The sequence below is a fragment of the Schistocerca gregaria genome, chromosome 2 (genome assembly GCF_023897955.1).
Source record: "Schistocerca gregaria isolate iqSchGreg1 chromosome 2, iqSchGreg1.2, whole genome shotgun sequence".
NCBI lineage: Eukaryota > Metazoa > Arthropoda > Insecta > Orthoptera > Acrididae > Schistocerca > Schistocerca gregaria.
The window spans coordinates 712,548,990-712,569,688 of record NC_064921.1 but is presented as its reverse complement, the minus strand read 5'-3'; the positions used below and the strand labels follow the sequence as shown (position 1 = coordinate 712,569,688).

Here is a 20,699-nt window from a genome sequence, read left to right as displayed (position 1 = left end):
GAAGTAAACGGCCACATTGTCAAATCGGACGTATGTTGCGCGTCGGAGGTCACCAGTATGGCGAGTGTTATAACACAGAAAACACCATTTACTTTCACTATGTAATATTTTTATTGGCACGAGATAAATCAAAACACAAAGAAATAGCTTTCGACAATCACGGTAACAGTCATGAAGAATGTCTCACACCAACTAGTCAACAACCAAAGTAAGTAAAACAAAGTACAAAAAACAAAGATATTAATATTTTCTGGCAGTTCTGCCACAGGATATACTTCTCAGGGTCCTTAGGAACCATAAAAAAACAGATGTGGTACCTTCTTGTCGTTGCTGCAATTTACTGAACTAAAGACAATTCCGTTAGTAAAAACCATTGTACAAACCAAAATAAACAACTATTTTCAGCTTTCACGATCGCGTCGATCTCAAATAGTTTTTCTTACTGGCCGCTTTACGCACTGCTGGCGCGGTAGGCAACAGAATCGAGGCGAAGTAGCGCGCTGTTATGCTGGACCAAGACCATCTACAATAAATGTATTGTAGATGGTGGACTGTGGCATTATCCTCAATTTAAGTTTCTCACTCTTTGATCTTTGACTCTACTGTGTAGCAGCAGCAGCAGCTGTGTGGTGCGGCATATTTTTTGACGAACTTTGGCTATTTCTAGCGCTACTTTCAGTTTTTGTTGTGGGTACCTGGAAGTAATAATAAAATGACAACTGTGGAGCTAAAGGATGCTAAACCTGCTGCAGATCCCATTTTCACCTACGAACGTGACGATACCCCTCTCGTAATTGACAATGGCAAGTGACGGTTGTTATATGCGGTGAATACAGTTTCAAGACGAGGAAAGTGAATGTATTTCTTAATTTCCAGGATCTTACCAGTGTCGAGTGGGATGGGCTACAAGTCATGAGCCCATGATGATTTTCAAAAATCTTATTGCTAAACCAAGAAAGGAGCGGGGTAAGAAGGTTCGTATTTCAGATAGTAAATCCGAAATGTATGTTCCCCAAAAATGAGACACATCAGAAACGTATGTTCCCGAGCTTTTTTCTAGTTTTTCGAGGTGTTAGTAATACTACGCTAAGGAGACACTCAATCACTCCATGAGCAAATAGCAACAGTGACCTAAATGATACAGGTATTTTACAGTTCGTATTTCTGCATACAAACAATTAGTTTGGGCTCAGATGTAAGGTGTTCGAATCATTGTGCCAGTTCGTCTGCTTATGTCGCTAATAACAACGTTTTTGGCTGTGGACTATCCTAATTTTTCCGACTTACGATAACGTATGTTGTAGTAGTAATAATTTATTTATCCTTCAATAGTATTTTAAAATGACATTAGACATGCCATGTTTCTAGAGCCTTAAACAAAATACATAATTTGTGTACATATTAGGTGGAGATAATGAAAGACAAGAAAAATTTTGTTAAGTAACAAAATTACTGTTTGTCGCATATATGAGAAGTAACAACAAGCATCGGTATCACACAATCTTACAGATTGAAGCAAAATACACAAAATTTTTTTTACCAATATGCCATACCATACTACAGAAACAATCTTATATAATATGGGAACACAGTTTTTAAGGGAATTAGCAAAAATACACCACACTAAAAATACATTTTTCCAGTAGGTCCTACATTCTTTCTTCTGTATACTCAACACTTATCCTGGTATTCCTTTATATGCTTCTCGGGATGATGATTTCCGTAGGTGACTCTTTGGACACAATGTTCCTAATTAACATTTAAATTCATTTTGGAATAGGGTGATGTCCTCTCTGTTTTTATGCGGTTTGGACTGTGTTGTGGGAAAACCGATCAGCTTGTCAATTGAAGCCATTTAATTTGTTTGTGATAGTCAAACAAGGTATCTTGTGTAAATTTACAGAATTTGTTTACTTTGTCACAAAATTTGCAGAATACTGGAAGTTCCTTGTATGATATGCGACAGATCTTGTAGCATGCATTCATTAGGCCTAATATGTATTGAAACTTTGTACTATCATCTTGATTTATTTTATTTGAAATAATTTGGGAGCCTCTCTTGTTGCTTAAATCCTGTCTGAAATTTGCATTTAGTTTATTGTTATGTTAATGAATAAAGTGCACTGCAAGTGTTGTAGCAATAACTACATCATATATACTCCTCAAGCCACTGTATGGCGTGTGTCAGAGGGTACCCTGTACACTACTAGTAATTTCCTTTCCTGTTCCATTGACAGACAGAGTGAGGAGAATACAACTCCCCATATGCTTCTATATGTGCCTAATAATTTCTCTTGTCTTTATGGTCCTTAAACAGAATGTACGTTTGTGGCGGTAGAATTGTTCTGCAGCCAACTTCAAATGCTGGTGCTGTATAAATTTTCTCAATATTGTTCTGTAAAAAGAACTTTGTCTTCTCTCCATGGGTTTCCACTTGAGTTCATGTAGCATCTCTGTAATACTTGCATACTGATTGAACCTATCAGTAACAAATCTAGCCGCCCACTACTGAATACTTCAATGTCTTCCTTTAATCTGACCTCGTGGGGATCCCAGGCACTTTGGCAATATTCGATAATGGGTCACTCTGTTGTTTTACAAACCATTTCCTTTACAGATTAAGTATGCTTCCTAAAATTCTCCCCATAAACCAAAATCGACCATTCATCTTCTCTACCACAGTCCTCACATGGTTGTTGCATTTCATATTGCTTTCCAACATTACACCAAGAAATTTAAACAATGTGATTTTGTCAGGTAGCACACCACTAATGCTTATTTGAACATTAAAGATTTTTTCCTACTCATTGGCATTAACCTACATTTTCTACATTTAGAGCTGGCTGCCATTCATCACACAAACTAGAAATTTTATTGAAGTCATCTTGTATCCTCCTTCAGTCACTCAATGACATCACCTTTCTGTGTATCACAGCATCGTCAGCTGCAGACTGCTGCTAATACTGCCCAGCAGATCATTTATACTTTAGTCACTAATTTCAATATGTCATTTTCTCATTCGTGCTGCTATTTAATAGTGGAATTACAGTGTGATCTTCCTGCGTGAAACAGTTTTGGAAAAAGATTTTTAGTATTTCGACCTTTTCTGTGTCATTTTGTTTCATTGCCATTATGGTCACAGACTGTCAGGACAGATGGCTTCCATCTGCTTACTGATTTAAGATAAATTCAAAACTTCTAAGGATTTTCTATCAGGTTAGTAGGTAGTTTTACTTTTGTATTCTATGAACACTTCACCCTTACACTAATTGTGGCTTCAAATTTTTTGTATATCTTTGGATATATTTAAATCTGTTTACCATAGCCCAAATTATTTCAGATTCTAAATGTGTACCAATTTCACCAGACATCATATTTTTTATTGCTATAAACACTTCACGACCAGCATTTCAACCTATCATTGCAACAAATATCCAATCTGAGTTTAGAATTTCATTGCTATTAACCCCTGGTTTCAACTAGCTTTTTGGCCCCCAGTACTGTGTGGTCATTATTATCATTTATAAGTGAGACTAGTTCTTGGACCTTTCCATAGATGCTTCTGCAGTTAACTAACACTTTATTAACATTTTCTTTCTCTAATCTACGAAGAATGCGATCCTGGCTGAACTCGGAACACTTCTTACTGACCCTGTGGAAGGATTTCTCTTTTCTGAAGGCTTCATGAGGCATGCTTCATGTACTGCGTTATCCTAATAGCTGCTCCCTGTGTATAATGCATGCTTGACCTATTAAGGTGAAGAAATCCACATCCAACATTGCCACAGAATTATTTAAGCATCCACTTTAGCCATTTAGAAATCCACATCCAACATTGTCACAGAATTATCTGAGCATCCGTTTTTAGCTTGCCATTTGACTCATAACCAGAGTACCATCATCGGTTCCAGGATTGATGCTTGAAAATGAGAGTTCTGCTTCAACCCTGCGAGCGAGGCTAACTGTCCTCAAGCCAGCCAGCCACCTACCTGTAGAAATCGAGGATGACCTATGAAGACATGCAGCAGACATCATTTGTGCTGACATGAGCCACGATTTGCAGCCCGTTGCACCCAATGTATTCATTTACTGCCAGCAGAGCCTCCTCCATACGTCCGGTGGAGCCTACCATCAGGAAAACAGAGTGGCTACTGGCCTTCTTTCCCAGCCTGACCTTTATTATCCTGAGGGGCTCTGTCACCTGCCTAATGTTGGAGCTCCCAGTGAGAAGCAATCCCCCCTTGTGTGCTTTTCTGGACCTGTGAGGAAGATCAGCTACAGTTCCAACGGGTGTGACATATTGGGCCGGCTTGGATGTGCTTTTGGCAGAGGCAATACCTCGCACCTGCCTGATGTGTAAGGAGACAGTCATATGGCCAGTACCCACTTTGCCATCCTCCCAAAGATCTGTGATTGTGGCACTGTTCACCAATCGTGCAATGGCGAGGTGCAGTGGCATTAGGGATCATAGTGATGTAGGCTCCAATAATGCCAAAGCTTTTGCCTCAGGTGCCCCAATGTCTCCGCAGCCAATGGCAACAGCCTGAAGCCTGTTGATTGTGGCCAACACAGCTTCCAGCTGTCTACAGACAATGGCCAATTCTAGTTCTTGTTGTTGTTGTTAAGCGTTAGTGTGTTTACCAACACACTTCTGGCCAGAACCAAATGAATTTCTGGATGCCTTTGGATGTGTCCTATCAACTGATTGCTTTATTTAGTCGAGCTGTACCAAAAATTTCTCTGGTGCCTCTACCACATGAGCTTTGGCACTATTGTACACGAGCAGGAATTCAGAGCCAACAAGGAATGCAGCAGCCACCACATGGTCCAATGGGATCTGTTCAATGTACTGCTAGCAGTAAAGTGACCATGGACAATGACATGATATGCATGGCTATCAACTTTGATGCCTCCCCATATTGCCACAGAATCTTGGCTGATTATGTTCGTTTCTAGGACAAATTTTGACAGGTACTGCCCACCATGGTGTATCCAAACCAAACACGGCCATCACCGTGTGTCAGAGGAAATCTGGACTTGTCTGTGAATAACACATCTTGTCAGTGATGTGTTGCCAGTTGACATAGGAGTGGCAGACCTGAAGGTGAACTGCCAGATCTTGTCATATCAACCAGGGTACTCAAAAAGGACATCTCATAACCAATTCTTACAGTCTGATCAGACATAGCAACTCCAGTGCCCCTTGTTAGATCATCTTGCAGTGCTCTGACATGGCACCACAGCACCAGGTATCAGCCTAGAAACATGTCGGTGACCTTTCCTAACTTGAATTTTGTGCTGACCTGTCTCTCTGGATCGGTTTCTTTTAGAAACCTGTTGATGCACTCTGCCATTGACCTTCTCTGCCCCTTGTGCTAAAGTCAGCTCTTGTTGGTAACTTTCACTCCAGACATCATTTATTTCTTCCTGATTGTTCTGCTTTTCTCCAGATAAATGTCCAGCTTGTCACATGTATCCTTTGTAAATTTAAGAGTGGTTCATCAAGAAGATAATTTCTATTGTCTATCAAAAAGACCCTTAGACTTCTCATCGTACAATGGAAACCCCCTCAGATTTAGTCGTAAGATGGCCCAGTGGCTAGCCTGTCAAAAACTGAACACAGATCAAGCATGAAAACAGGAAGAAGGTGTACTGAACTTTGCAAAAAGAAGCAAAATAGAAACAGTGAATGGTTCAAGCTCAATATGTGCAGCATTGACTATACTGGTGTAGCCATGGCGTTGTGGTTAAGTGGTCACAGTGTTGGACTGCAATGGGGAAGATCCGTGTTATGCACTAGCCATGTGGTTATCGATATGTCTGTTTGCAGTATTCACATTTGTGTCTGTGTTGTGGTGTAACGTCTGTTTGCAACAGTGGATAGTAAAATAGGGATTTCCAGACATACGTACCTCCTAATTGTCTGTGCAAGTGGCACATGTTACAACTCTTGCATTTTGTTTTGCAAGTTTTGTTTTTTGAATTCCTTTATTGAACATAATTTGCACCAGCTTATTTGTAATTTTCATTTCTTACTCTCACTGTTCTTCACATTTACTTGTGATGACAATATATTCTTACTATGTGACATATTCTATAACTAATTTATAGTATGACAATTACCAAGACTACAGGAGAAAAGACACATCAGCAACTGCATGGGAAGTTCATAATTTTGTGATAAAAATTTGGCGCACAACACGGATCTCTCCCTTTATAGTCCAACTCTGTGACCGTGTAACCACAACACCATAGCTACAGAACTATGCTTGATGCTGCACATTGTGAGCTTGAACCATTCACTGTTTCTATTTTGCTTTTTTTTATTGTTCAGTACACCTTCTTTCTATTGTCATGCTTCATATGTGTTCAGGTTTTGATGGGCTATCCACTGGTCTATCTTATGACCGGATCTGAGATGATATGATGGGGAGTTTTCCTTGTTACTAGTATGCTCTCCAAGGGTTTGTAAAAACTTATGAACATGGTTGACTTCTTCTGAGACATACTTTGTTAAGAAAACAAATCCACACGAGAAATCACACAAAGCAGGCAACAGAGTTTGAGCAGCTCCTCTGGTTTCTATAGTCGGCAGTTCATGGTCTAGTGGCTAGTGTTGCTGCCTCTGGATCACAGGGTCCCGGGTTCAATTCCTGGCTGGGTTGGGGATTTTCTCTGCCCGGGGACTAGGTGTTTGTGTTATCCTCAACAGTTCATCATCATAATTTGTGACAGTGGCTAGATTGGACTGTGTAAAAAAAAATGGACTGTGTAAAAATTGAGACTTTTTATGGGTGCTGATGACTGCACAGTTGAGTGCCTCACGAACCAAACATCATCATCATCTGGTTTCTATAATTTACAAACAATCTAACAGTTCCTCAGTGGCACTGATAATGTTTTTAAATCACTGAAACACAGCCTAACAGCTTCTAGTGAGCACTCCATTGTGTTTCAGAAGAATTGTCTGTCTATGTGTTATAAGGACATCCATCAGTTTTAGCTCATTTCACACCTTTTCCCTCAACTTTTTTGCGCTATTTACTTATGGTCCCCCTTTTAGGATTTTACCTTTACTTTTCTAAATTTCAAAGAAGTGCGGTCCATTTTGGGAAGGATGCCTTGTATGGTGCATAATCTGTCTACTGTGCAGTGTGATCTTCTGAACATTCTATTAGGGTGGATTTATGTTTGCACCCAAAAATCTAGTGCTGTAGACAATCTGCCGTGTGGGGGTTCTTGTTGTGCCCCCCTCCCCAGATAATGCACTGCTGATGGCCTGAGTTCTAATGTCTCCATGTATGGTGAGTAGTAGTTGCCTGTCTACCCAGGAAAAGGCTACTATGCCATTTAGCCTTGACATGGTGCAGTAGTGTCCTTGGGGAGAGCCACTGATAGGAGTGAGTAGCATCAGAGCAGATGATCTGCAATGGCACTGATCAAACTAACCCATACTTGTGACAGCACCAATACAGCTGTCACAGCAGGTAGAAACAAGATTTTAATGCAGGGGCTTACAACACTGTGGTGTTTTTCTTTGACCGCACCATGGGATGAGAGTCAGGCAAGGAGAAATGGACGTGAATAGTTCGCATAGTTCTTGGTATGCTCCAAAACTGATGGAGAATCTTCTGCTACATTGAAGCCACTGTTTTGCATTGTAAATATTGAGTATAGGTTTGGAGCAGTCATTGCAGTATAGAAATTAAGAAAGGATCTTTGGTTAGTGTTCAGAGTTTTGATCAACAATGTCAGCCACGTCAGGTCTGCGACAAGCTCGGCCAAGTACCAGGTGCTATCTCGTCTCGTAACACCCTTAATAGGATCCAAGGTGTCACCATCTGTTGCAATCTAACACTACAAAATGCACGCTAACATAGAGTGATGTAGGGACATTTTGTTCATCATGTTTAGAGAGATCATAAGGATAATAGGGTGGATAGTGTACCTTTGATCCTATCCTGTGATGGAAATATTTTACTTTAGAAAGTTAAGGTCATGGTTTATAGTTGTGATGCGAACTCTGATTTTCCTCCTCTTATGAGATGGTTTAGGTGCCAGAGGTCTAGGCTCTTTCTCCTGTTGTATTAATGAGTCTGTGTGTGGGACATGTGGAAGGACGGTACATGAGGGGAAACTTACAAACGACCCCTTACACATGTAAACTGCCCAGAACACCAGCTTCTCCTCATTTGAAAACAGGTTTAGTTTTCAAGAGGAAATGGAAAATCCAAGACTATAAAAAACACTTGACCACCTGTCGTATCAAGATGCTAAGAAATAGTTGGAATAACTCCACCTGAAGGATATGATATCAAACTTTGCAAACATTGTGTCAGAAACCACACCAAATGTGATGACAAGGTCTCACACACCAGCTCCTGTCCCTAATGTCAGAGCTTGTGTTTAAGACAGGTGAGGGGACATAAAATCTCTCAAACCCCAAACCCACAGTATTAAAGCAGTTAATTTCGGAACTGGAAGTCTGTCTATTTAACACTGGAGCTGCAACACTTTTCAGTAAGGCCCATGGAACATCCTCAATCATAGATATTACAGTTTGCAAACCAAGAATCTCACCCTTAATCTAGTGGTCTGTTCATGGGGGCCTCTGTGAGAGCGACCACTTTCCTATTACCGTCTCTTTCTGGACCCATTGACCAATGGAACATGCACGACACAGGTCACTTTGGAAAGCCAACTGGCAAGCTTTTACTTACAAGGCAACTTTTGAAACCAGTTGGAAGAAGGATATTGAAGAACTGGCAGAAGAAGCATCTGTCTATTATTGATATGATTATACATGCTGTGGAAGCAATGATATCCTATTCTTTAGGTTCTTCCCAACGGACGCTGGTGCCATGATGCTCTGAAGAAATATCTGAAGGTATCAGAGAGTGTCGCAAGGCACTTCAACAACAAAAGTGCCATCCCTCCACAGAACATTTAATAGCACTCAAGAAACTTTGAGAGAAGCCATGATTTTTAATGAAGAAGAGAAAGTGGAATTGTTGGGAACAGTATGTGTCATCTATGGGGACTCCACACCCCATCGTCTGTATTCAGTAATTTTGGAAAGTGCCTCAGTGGTGACATCTGTACTGATCCCATGATCTTTGCTGAATACTTCACAGCACGTTTTGTTGAAGTGTCCCATGAGTTAACTATCATCCTAATTTCCTGACCCAGAAATGCCTGGAAGAGCGTAACTCCTTATCTTTCCATGCACAAGGTTTGAATCAGTGTTCCATTTAGTGAATGGGAGGTCCACAGCACTTATGCGAGGGTAATAATATTCCTATTCTGAAAGTGGCTTTTGGGCATTAGTATCTGCAGTGCACAATGCTTTTGCCTTTTCCTATGACCTACGGATGTTATACAATACCACTTGGCACCATCACATCCTGTCTACTGTGGATGAGTTGGGCTTCTGGGGCTGTTTACCCATTTTTATCCAGAATTTCGTATTCCTCCAACGATCTCAGGTGTGGGTAGGTTCAACTCTCAGCAGCTAGTGCGTGCAGGAAACTTCTGTACCTCTGTGATTGGCTCTGAGTGTCACCCTCTTTGCAGTTGCAATGAGTGGTATTGTTACACAGTGCAGAGCCCCAGCTTCGGAGGCTCATACAGGAAGGTACATAATTGGGACCTGAATTGTGGACATCTGTTTTCTCACATGAAAACTCCCATCATATGCTTGTTGGCTCAAGTCTGTGGATCCACACCCAGGATTTTGTCTTGGTAACGAGTTACTTGAAGTTGTTAAAACTTTAGATTTTTAGACCTTTTATTTGAAAGTTAACGTGGTTACCACAGGTATGCGAGCTCAAGGCAGATTACATGATGAAGCTTAATACCCTAAGATTTCTGAGCAGCACTTTCAGGGGATGCAGGCCGCACAGTTCTGCAATTTTACAACACTTTCATTTTATCTTGATTAGATTATGGCTGTGTTACCTACAGATCAGCAATACTGTCAGTACTGAGCTTGCTAGACTCTTTTAACATTATGGAGTGTGGTTGGCTACTGGAGCCTTCTGTATGAGCCCCATAGACAGCCTCCTGGTTGAAGCTGGTATTCCACCACTGAAGGTCAGAAACCAGCAACTCTTGGCGAACTTCGTGATCACAGCCAGAGTTGATTGACTCTGTTTCATAGCCACAAGTTCAGCTTATGAATTGCCTTAAAATGGATAGACCAGCTGCGGTATGATTGGAAGCTCTGTGCAAGGACTTCCAAAGGCCCTCTCTTGTCTGTGTACATAGTTTCTTCTTGCCCTTTACCCTGTACCATCCTCCATGAATTATTTGTACCCAGTCCTATGATTCAGATGGATCTCTTCCCTGCTTCAACATGCATCTACACATGTGAATTGAAGATCAGCAACAGGGTTGGTTATGTTTCAGCACTCTCAAGGGGGCACGTGAAGTATTCCTTTCTGAGTGATGCAGCGTATAGATTGCAAAGCTATTTGCTGTATGACACGCTCAACAATACATTACAACTCTTGCAACAAAGGACTTTTTGGTTTGTAGCAACTCCATGAGCTGCAGGCAGGACATACCTCAATGCTACCTCAGAAACTTTTGGGTCGCTAACATCTTAGACCTATTAGTTGTCCTCTGAGTCTCCAGAACCACCATTAACATTCACCAGGGCACTGAGCCATGTGGGCATTCTGGGAAATGAACGTGCTGAAAAATTAGCTAGAGAAGCAACCACAGGTCAAACACCTGGACTTGGAGTACCAGACACAGACTTATGTTTACAAGTACTACATCAGATTTGGAAAACCGGAGATATGGAATGGCGGGCTGCCACAACCCTCAAGCTGAGTGCAATCAAGGGGACCATCAAGGCATGGCACACCTCTTTCAAAGATGGTGCTGTACTGTGTCAACTATCTATTGGTCACACCAGACTTAAGTTCCTTTTATGTCAGGAATACACCCCCCCCCTCCCCCCCAAAAGAAACTGTGGAAGTCATCTCACGATGGCCATGTTCTCACAGTGAAGAGTGCCGCACTGCCTGATCCATGATGAGCAGTCAGTCAGTCTTCCTCCATACCTCAAAAACTTGTGGATGAGGGGTTACAAATCATACATTTCCTGAAGGAAAGGATATTTTATAACAAAATTTGATGCACTTACAGAGTCGGTACTAGGTGTGTGTGTGTGTGTGGGGGGGGGGGGGGGGGAGGGGGGGAGATAGGGAGTACCTGTGGGGTGGTGTGTGCCTTGAGTGACCTAGGCCTACTTTCTCCCTGCCCTGCACTTTTTAGATTTGTATGTACGTCTCATATTTGTCTGTTTCAAATAATTAGTTTTCTACTCAGCACAGTCATCATTTTCACAACCCATTTTAGTTTACAGACTATGATGGCTCTTCTTGGCATATCCTTCAGTAATATTGGCGTGGGAGTGGAGGGTGCGCTTCTCACAACAGATATCTATCATGGGAAGCTTCACATTTGCACTTCCACACTAGCATTCTTTCCTGTGACTGGCTACAGTTTCTAGATGCCTGGGTTTTATCTCACAATAAGCCCTCTGACATGAGCAGTTGCCAAGCACACTTTCAACCACAATTCAAAGTAACAGACCCTGAAGCTGACTATTCTTTTCTCACTTCAAATCATTTTACATGATTTTCCAGTGAAATGAGAGACTGATAACAAATTCGTTTAGTTCCTATAAACCCATAATCACCATTATTCTTGCTTGAACTTCTAAATGAATTCCATCCACTATAAAAGCATTGTCGTATCCTTGTTTTTAGTACATTGTTATAACCTGACTGTGCTGTTCAACAGTTTGTGAAATATCTTCTGATGTTAACAGCTTTATTTTCAGTTTGCTGCAAATAACCAACAAATGACTCCTATACATACTGTTTTCTCTTCCAACTCTCCACAGTTCCTGTTACTTCACTACACAGTGCCCTGCTAATCATTGTTGATGCTACCTCTCTACAGTCTACACTAACAACTCCAAGGCCCATGGCCAACAACTATGTTCTCCTTCACAATTACTACTCCTTTGAAAGCACTCCCTACAAATAAATCAGTGGTACAGCAGTGGGCACCTGCATGGTACCATCATCTGCCAACTTGTTTGTAAGCCATATTGAGGACTCCCTCCTAACCATCCAGAACCCCAGACCCTTTTCCTGGTTGAGATTCATTGATGACATCTTTGTGATATGGACTGAGGGTGAGGACACGTTATCCTCATTTCACCAGAACCTCAACATCATCTCCCCCATTCACTTCAAATGGTCTTTCTCAACCTGACAAGCCACCTTCCTTGATGTTGACATCCACTTCAAGAAGGATGGGTACATCAGTCCCTCCAACCTTCTCAAACCTACCAATCACCAGCAATACCTCCACCTTGACAGCTGCAACACGTTCCATACCAAGAGGTCTCTTCCATACAACCTCACCCGTCGTTGTCGCATCTGCTGTAAGGAGCAGTCTTTCTCCAAATATACCAAGGGTCTCATTGAGGAGGCCTTCACAGACCGAAAGTACCCCCAACCCCCACCAACCTTCTACAGAAACAGTTCTCTCAAGACTTCTCTCTCCAGTCACCTACCATCTCCCACATGCCCCCTGTTTGACCACTAAGGAGCACTCCCTTGTTGTGACTCACCACACAAAACTAGAGCAACTGAATCATATTCTCCGCCAGGGTTTGAACTACCTCATGGTGTGTCCTGAAATGATGAATATCCTTCCCACAGTGGTCTTCAGTGCCTACTAAACCTATGCAATATCCTTGTCTGTCCCTACTCAACTCCTGCTCACAACACAAAGCCTCATATCCTGACAATAGATTTAGATGCAAGATCTCTCCCATACATTCTCCCACTGCCACCTATTCCAGTTCACTCACTATCCCATATCAAACGCAGGGCTACATATGAAAGCAGTCACGTGATCTACAAGATATTCTGGAACTGCTGTGCTGCTTTCTACGCGGGAATGACAACCAATAAACTGTTTAACCACATGAATGGCCACCGACAAACTGTGGCCAAGAGACCCACCCACTTGCTGAACATGCTGTCAACACAATTTTTTACTTCTCTTCAGTGATTTTTTCACAGCCTGTGCCATCTGGATCCTTCCTACCAACACCAGCTTTCCTGAATTGTGCAGATGGCATTTCTCACTGCTGTATATCTTATGTCCCCTTAACCACCTTGGCCTCGGCCTTCATTAGTCCATGTCCTCCACTTACATATTGCCTTCCCCACTGCCACTCCAGGACAACACAGCCTTCTATTCCACAATGCACTCACTGGTTGTTTTCCCTGCAGTTACAACTCAGTCCATCCACAGCAGCCAGAGGCAGTGGTCATGTGTGTGTAATTGTTCTTTTGTGAATGTTTTCTACTTAAGAAGAAGGCATTTTTGGTTGGTAGCTCATATGTATAGCAGTCTTTCCGTTGTGCCTTTCTACGAGTCAGCATCTCCTATATTTAGTGAGTAGCAATCTATCCTTTTCATGATACTGTTTCTTACCATTGTTTGATTTTACTTCTACTGTGTTCCTTCCTTTGTTGTGCTACACTTGGTTGATGATGTTTGTGATGTACATATGTGTATTTATTTTAATCAACTGGAAAAGTTTCTTTTTGATAACAGTAAAATAATTATAAAAATCTGTTAATTGCTTATGTATGAACAGCATTTATATACCAGTACTTAATGACACTGAAAGTATTGCATGCAGAATAAATGAAATTTAACTTATTTTACAATCAATGTTTCACACAAAATGTTCAGTGGCTGGATAGCCGTGCATGTTAAAGTGCCTGCTTCTTGAATGGGGAGGCATGCTGGTCCTACGCCAAGGGCCAGTGTGCTGACCAGCCTGGACGTGGGTTTAGGTAGTTTCCTGTACCCTACTAGGGTGAATACTGGGCTTGTACCCATGTCTCACCTTAGATATATGCTACAGAAACATTATAAAAGTATCTAACAATGGAATGTAACAATATTATGAGAAGGAAACTTGCTATTCATATAGTATAGTGGAGATGATGAGGAACAACAAAAAGATTCTCACAATTAAAGCTTTCAGCCATTAACCTTTGTCAACAATAGACACACATGGGCGGACACGCGCACCCGAATACACACACACACACACACACACACACACACACACACACACACACACCCGCGACTGCAGTCTCAGGCAGGTGAAACCACACTGCGAGCAACAGCACCAGTGAATGATGAGAGTGGAGACTGGGTGGGTGTAAGGAGGAGGCTGGGGTGGGGAGGGTGAGGGATAGTATGGTGCAGTTGGTGGACATTGAAGTACTGCAGGTTAGACGGTGGGCAGGGGAGAGGTGGGGATGGAGGGGGGGGGGGAGAATTAATGGAAAAGGAGAGAAATAAAAAGACTGGGTGTGGTGGTGGAATGACGACTGTGTAGTGCTGGAATGGGAACAGGGAAGGGGCTGGATGGGTGAGGACAGTGTCTAATGAAGATTGAGGCCAGGAGGGCTACGGGAACGTAGGATGTATTGCAGGGAAAGTTCCCACCTGCGCAATTCAGAAAAGCTGGTGTTGGTGGGAAGGATCCAGATGGCAGAGGCTGTGAAGCAGTCATTGAAATGAAGGATATTATGTTTAGCAGCATGTTCAGCAGCAGGGTGGTCCACTTGTTTCTTGGCCACAGTTTGTTGGTGGCCATTCATGCGGACAGACAGCTTGTTGATTGTCATGCACAGAATGCAGCACAGTGGTTGCAGCCTGGCTTGTAGATAACATGACTGGTTTCACAGGTAGCCATGGCTTTGATGGGATTGGTGATGTTAGTGACTGGACTGGAGTAGGTGGTGATAGGAAGATGTATGGGACAGGTCTTACATCTAGGCCTATTACAGGGGTATGAACCATGAGGTAATGGATTAGGAGCAGGGGTTGTGTAAGGATGAACGAGTATATTGTGCAGGTTTGGTGGATGGCGGGATACCACTGAGGGAGGGATGGGAAGGATAGTGGGTTGGATATTTCTCATTTCAGGACACAATAAGAGGCAATTGAAACCAGGTGGAGAATGTAATTTAGCTGCTCCAGTCCTGGGTGGTACTGACTTACGAGGGGAATGCTCCACTGTGCCTGGACGGTGGGATTTTGGGAGGTGGTGGCAGACTGGAAAGATAAGGCACAGGTGATTTGTTTTTGTACAAGGTTGGGAGGATAATTACAGTCAGTGAAGGCTTCAGTGAGGCCCTCGGCATATTTTGAGAGGGACTGTTCATCACTGCAGGTGCAATGACTGTGGGTGACTAGACTGTACGGAATGGGCTTCTTGGTATTGAACAGTTTGCAGCTGTCTAAGTGAAGGTATTGCTGGTGGTTAGTAGCTTTGATATGGACAGAGGTATAGATGTAGATGTCTTTGAGGTGGAGGTCCACATCTAGGAAGGTGGCTTGTTGGGTTGAGTAGGACCAGGTGAAGCAAATGGAGGAGAAGATGTTGAGGTTCTGGAGGAATGTGAATAGTGCTCCTCACTTTTGATCCAGATAGCAAAGATGTCATCAGTGAATCTGAAACAAGTTGGGAGGTGGGGGCTGCTGCTCGCAGTGTGGTTTCAGTTGCCTGAGACTGCGGTGTGTGTGTGTGTGTGTGTGTGTGTGTGTGTGTGTGTGTGTGTGTGTGTGTGTGTACGTGCACACGCACGCAGTGGCCGAAAGCTTTACTTGTGAGAGTCTTTTTGTTGTGCCTATCTGCGACTTAGCATCTCCGCTATATGGTGAGTAGCAACTTTCCTTCTCATAATATTGTTATAAAAGTATCTGATACTTGCACTTATAAATTACTCTAGATGCAGACAAATGGGGTTAACTGATTTTGTCCTGTGGTGGGTGTATGGAAGTGTAGTCTCCTTGAACCCATTATTAGCAGCAGCAAAATTTTGTGGCATTAAAATACTTCAGTTTGCTAGACATTTTGTGCATGGAACACTAGAAAACATTTCACACGCATTTCCCTCACAACTGGCATCGTATGTTGATTGTTCCAACTTTTTGTTCTGTTTTTGGGACATTCAATTGAGCTGTTATCTTAAACTGATACTATTCTCCTTATGGTAGCACTGGAAGAGCCCATTTTTGAGTTAAAATGTTCATGCTTTATTTATTCTCCCTTCGTGGCACATTACGTACTTCTTTGCTTCACTCAATTGTAATTTGGCCATATGGAGACATACTTAATCCAAGCAACTGTCCAGAATCATGGCAGTTTCCAAATTAGCAATAATTGCTGACACAGCCTCGGTCATTTTACCAGAAAAACGTTTCACTATACCAGCTATAGTTGAATGCAAAGGAGGAATGAAGCTTTTGTTTCTACCGTCTCAGCTAATTCACCTTGTCTAGAAGCATCCTTTGCTGTCAAAGTGTCCACCTGCCTGTGCAAAACAACACTACTCTATTCCAGCATGTTTACCTACTTCACCAAGGATTCAGTTTCTTCCTGAGTTGTCCTTTCTTGTCTCAGTGATCCTGGCATTTTTGCAAATTCTATCTACCAATAATACAATGCTCTTAAAGCACACCAAAAATTCAAAGATAACCACTACACACACTTGGACTAACAGTGACGACAAGAAATATTATCACCCTTTATGGAAACTAGCTAACCACTTTGCTTCCTTACAGTGACGTGCCTGTGACTCATCATGTCGGCAAGTACTATATGTATCTGCCACTGACTGTGTACAAGGTTACTCGTGAGCTGATAAATTACACTGTTGGCATCTAATTGGTCATAAACAGTGCTCCTAATGGTTTCCCCTAAACTGCAGGCCTTCAGTTTCACAAATTGTGCCTGCACATTCCTATGCACATATTTCTTCTTATCATGCTCAGGCACAAGAACAAAACAAAGAGGCCACTAAAATATAAAGCCCACTCATCACACTCGTGCTGTGGAAACAGCAAGTCAGAGCTGGCACTAATATTGCAGCCAGAGTGCTCTGTTGATGAATGGCAGCTGACATTGCAGTAAATGCTTCTGATTACGTGATTTTTGGACTGGAAAGCGACACCAACAGTAATGGAAGAATCAACTTAATGGAAGGCCAGGATGCAGCACTGCTTCCTTCACCTGGATACGGGCTGAGAGTGGAGACATCCTCAGTGAATTATTTCTTTATTCATGTAGGTCACAGAGGTGAGATCACAAATGGAATGGGGGCTGCTGGCCCTGAGATGGCTTAGTGGATCGCAGGAGCTTGGTGTGCAGATGTCAGCGAGGCCGCCAGGGAGGCATTGTGCAGATGCAGTGTTGCCTGGGGAAGTCAGTGAGGCTACAGAAACTGACAGAGACTGTCACTGCAGGTGGTGAGTGACAGCCACTCCCAGTTTGCTTGCCTGCCTCAAAGGCCACAGAATAAAATGCTAGCAAGGATGATATTCAAAATGTAGTGCACAACACACTCCTGGAAGGAAAGCACCTAGCAAGTTGACTCGTCTGTACAAGGTGTCCCAGATGCATGAATATCAAGCATCACACTGTTTGTTGTCACAGTTGCATTAAATAATCAATCTATCCTATGTTTTCTTCTACTTTGCAAAGTCTTATTGTTACACTATACAACATAACATGCTGTGCTGCTAGCTACATTATCAGGTTAAAGATTGGATAAACATCTCGCTGATTCGTCACCACCACGAGCATTCTGTAAGTAAGTCTGGAATTTTTTTTTTTAATTTTTTGCGTCGGGGGGGGGGGGGGGGGGCTGGGGGAAATCCCTTACTACCCACCCTCCCTGCGACTAAGAGAGTAAAAGCTATACAAAAAATGTTCGTAAATACACTCTAAAACAAAAAAGACACACCCTTGAAGGAATTACTCAAATGGGACAGAAATCACTAGCTGTGATGTACATGTTCAGACAAACAAACGCTTACAATTTCAGAAAAATTGGATGATTTATTAAACAAATAGAGCTTCACAGATTGAGGAAGTCAGTAACATGTTGGTCCAACAAGCAGGTATTTGGCTTGGCATTGATTGACAGATTTGTTGGATGTCCTCCTGAGAGACATCATGCCAAATTCTGTCCAATTGGTACGTTAGATCACCAGAATCCTGAGCAGGTTGGAGTGCCCTGCCCATAAAGCTCAAAACTTTCTCAATTGGGGAGTGATCTGGCTGTCTTGCTGGCCAAGATAGGGTTTGCCAAGCACAAAGACAAGCAGTAGAAGCTTGCACTGTGTGCGGACGGGCATTATCTTGCTTAAATGTAAAGCCAGGATGGCTTGCTCAAAAAGGGCACCAAAACAGGGCATAGAATATCGTTGATGTACCTATGCCGCTGTTTGGGGTTGGAGGGGGGGGGGGGGGGGGGGAGGGCACACAGTGGACAACCAAAGGGGTCCTGCTCTGAAAAGAAATGGCACTCCAGACCATCACTTAGTTGTTGGGCCGTAAGGCAGGCAAAAGTCAGGTTGATATTCCACTACTGTCTGGGACATCTCCAGAAATGTCTTCATCCTCGAATCTCATTGACTGGAGTAGAATGGTCTTCAGTGAGTAACTCTACTTCATATTGAGCTCCGATGACAAGTGAAGACGTGTTTGGAGATGCCCCAGTCAGCGGTGGGATACCAGCCTGACTGTCGGACACCATACTGCCCAACAACCAGGAGTGATGATCTGGAGTACAATTTCTTTTCATAGCAGTACCTCCTTGGTTGTCATCCCTCCCCCCCCCCCCCCCCCTTTTCCATGCCCTGCCCCCTCCACATCACAGCACTGTGTCAACAATATTCTACACCCCATTTTGCTGCCATTCATGGCAAGCCAGGCTTGGTTTACGTTTCAGCAAGATAATGTCAGCACGCACACAGAGAGAGTCTCTATTGCTTGCCTTCGTACTGGCCAAATCCTACCTTGACCAGCAAGATGGCCAGATCTCCTCTCCAATTAAGAACATTTGAAACATTATGGGCAGGAGCCTCCAATCAGCTCAGGAGTTTTATGATGTAACCCACCAATTGGACATAATTTGGCATGATATTCCTCAGGAGGATATCCAATAACCTTATCAATAAATGCTGATCATGTAACTGCTTGTGTAAGGGCCAGAGGTGGATCAACACATTATTGTCAGTCAGTTTCCCTTGAATAAACCATATATTTTTCCTGAAGTTCAATAATTTATTTGTATGTAGATGTAAAACGCACCTATCGATTTATATCCCATTCAGATAATTCCTTTGTGGTGCATTATTTTAACGATTGTAAATCTGTATACTTATGCAGAGATACACAAATATTTTATTTGATCTTTTGTAGCCTCTATCTTGCAGCAGGAAACACTCACTAGGTGTCAAGTCACACATCATGGGTCGGATGCAGAATAATGGCAGTTCAACGTGAAACAATAATGCCAGCAGTGATTCTGATTACACTATTCCAAACATATAGAAAATAAAAGAACTATAATGCAGAGAGAGTTTCGGAATATGTAAAAGATGCAAGTACTTATCCGTTTTTATTACATCATTAAAAAATGTAAAGTTGTGCTGTACCCAAGAACGTGGTATTGCGGTTACATGATTTAATGAACATAACAGCTGTGTCTTTGTTGTAAACACATATGACTGACTAGAGAATCAGATTGTCAGTTACCATCAGCTGTTGTGTTTGTCAGCTGCCATAGAGTTTATGCACCAGCAGCCAGGGCAAAGGGTTTTTTTTTTTTTGTTCTCTGATTTTTCGTGAATGTTGTGTATGATGATAGTTTCTTGGCAGCAATAGACAGTTCTTGTCAAACCCTTCTGTAGCACTAACTAGCCTCAGGACGTGTCAACTGTATGTTCTGTGTGCATTGGTTAATAAATGTTGATTTGTTCCCGGTACTCTGAAGTTCATGTTTCCTATAGTTAGCAGAGTATCTTGGAATGCACATTTATAGTTGTTCAGATGGCTAACATGTAATTATGCTGACATTGGTGACCCTGACATGATCTCAGCCTGTGTGTTCAGTCTACATAACCAAAAGAAGCAGGACTGACTTTCGAGAGTGAATAAAGATTTTTCACGAAATGCAAGACACGCCGACCTCTTGAAGTACCCTCAGTATGCTGACTCACTGTGAGACTGCCTCCATTCTGTCCCCATAATCCTGCGTTATAATTCACACAGATAGAACTAGCTTTCATTACACGAGAATAACTACAGTTTCATCCAAGTTTGTCTTGCTGGTCAGCCAGCTCGATCATCATTACATATCTGAAGTCAAAAATGTAATAATGAATCTCATGAGTGAGATACTATGACAAAATCAAGGCCAGAAATTACCTCACATGGTTTCTGCCTCACAAGAGGAGCATGTATGACAACCCCTAATGCAAGAAGATATAGGTTACAGAAAAACCGCCACAGTATCTGAGGCAGTTATGTAGTAAATTGATGTAAGCACTGTACCTGCTACTTTACTATGTACATGGTGGAGCAGCAGTTTTCCAGCTCAGAAGAAAACTGGAATAGTGTCTCAAATGGAAATGCCATTAGATGCTGTTGTGGATCTGGCAGATAGGATACAACACACAATAAGGTGGACTTGTATCAGTGAAGTGGCAGTGGCATGTAAAGCACTTTTTCGTCAGTGGAGACACACGCAGATTACGCTTGCCTTGAGATAAGACTGACCATGTTCTAA

General features: G+C 42.3%; 1 protein-coding gene across 1 annotated transcript in view; it reads left to right on the top strand.

Moving 5' to 3' along the window:
- The first annotated feature begins 515 nt into the window (after window positions 1-515).
- The window catches only part of LOC126334831 (actin-related protein 5-like), a 191,340-nt gene continuing 171,156 nt past the window's right edge, over window positions 516-20,699 (top strand). Inside the window, exons 1-2 of the mRNA XM_049997491.1 lie at window positions 516-803; window positions 877-974. Of these exons, the coding sequence (XP_049853448.1) occupies window positions 713-803; window positions 877-974 (189 nt within the window). The 5' untranslated portion in view covers window positions 516-712. The remainder of the gene's footprint in view (window positions 804-876; window positions 975-20,699) is intronic.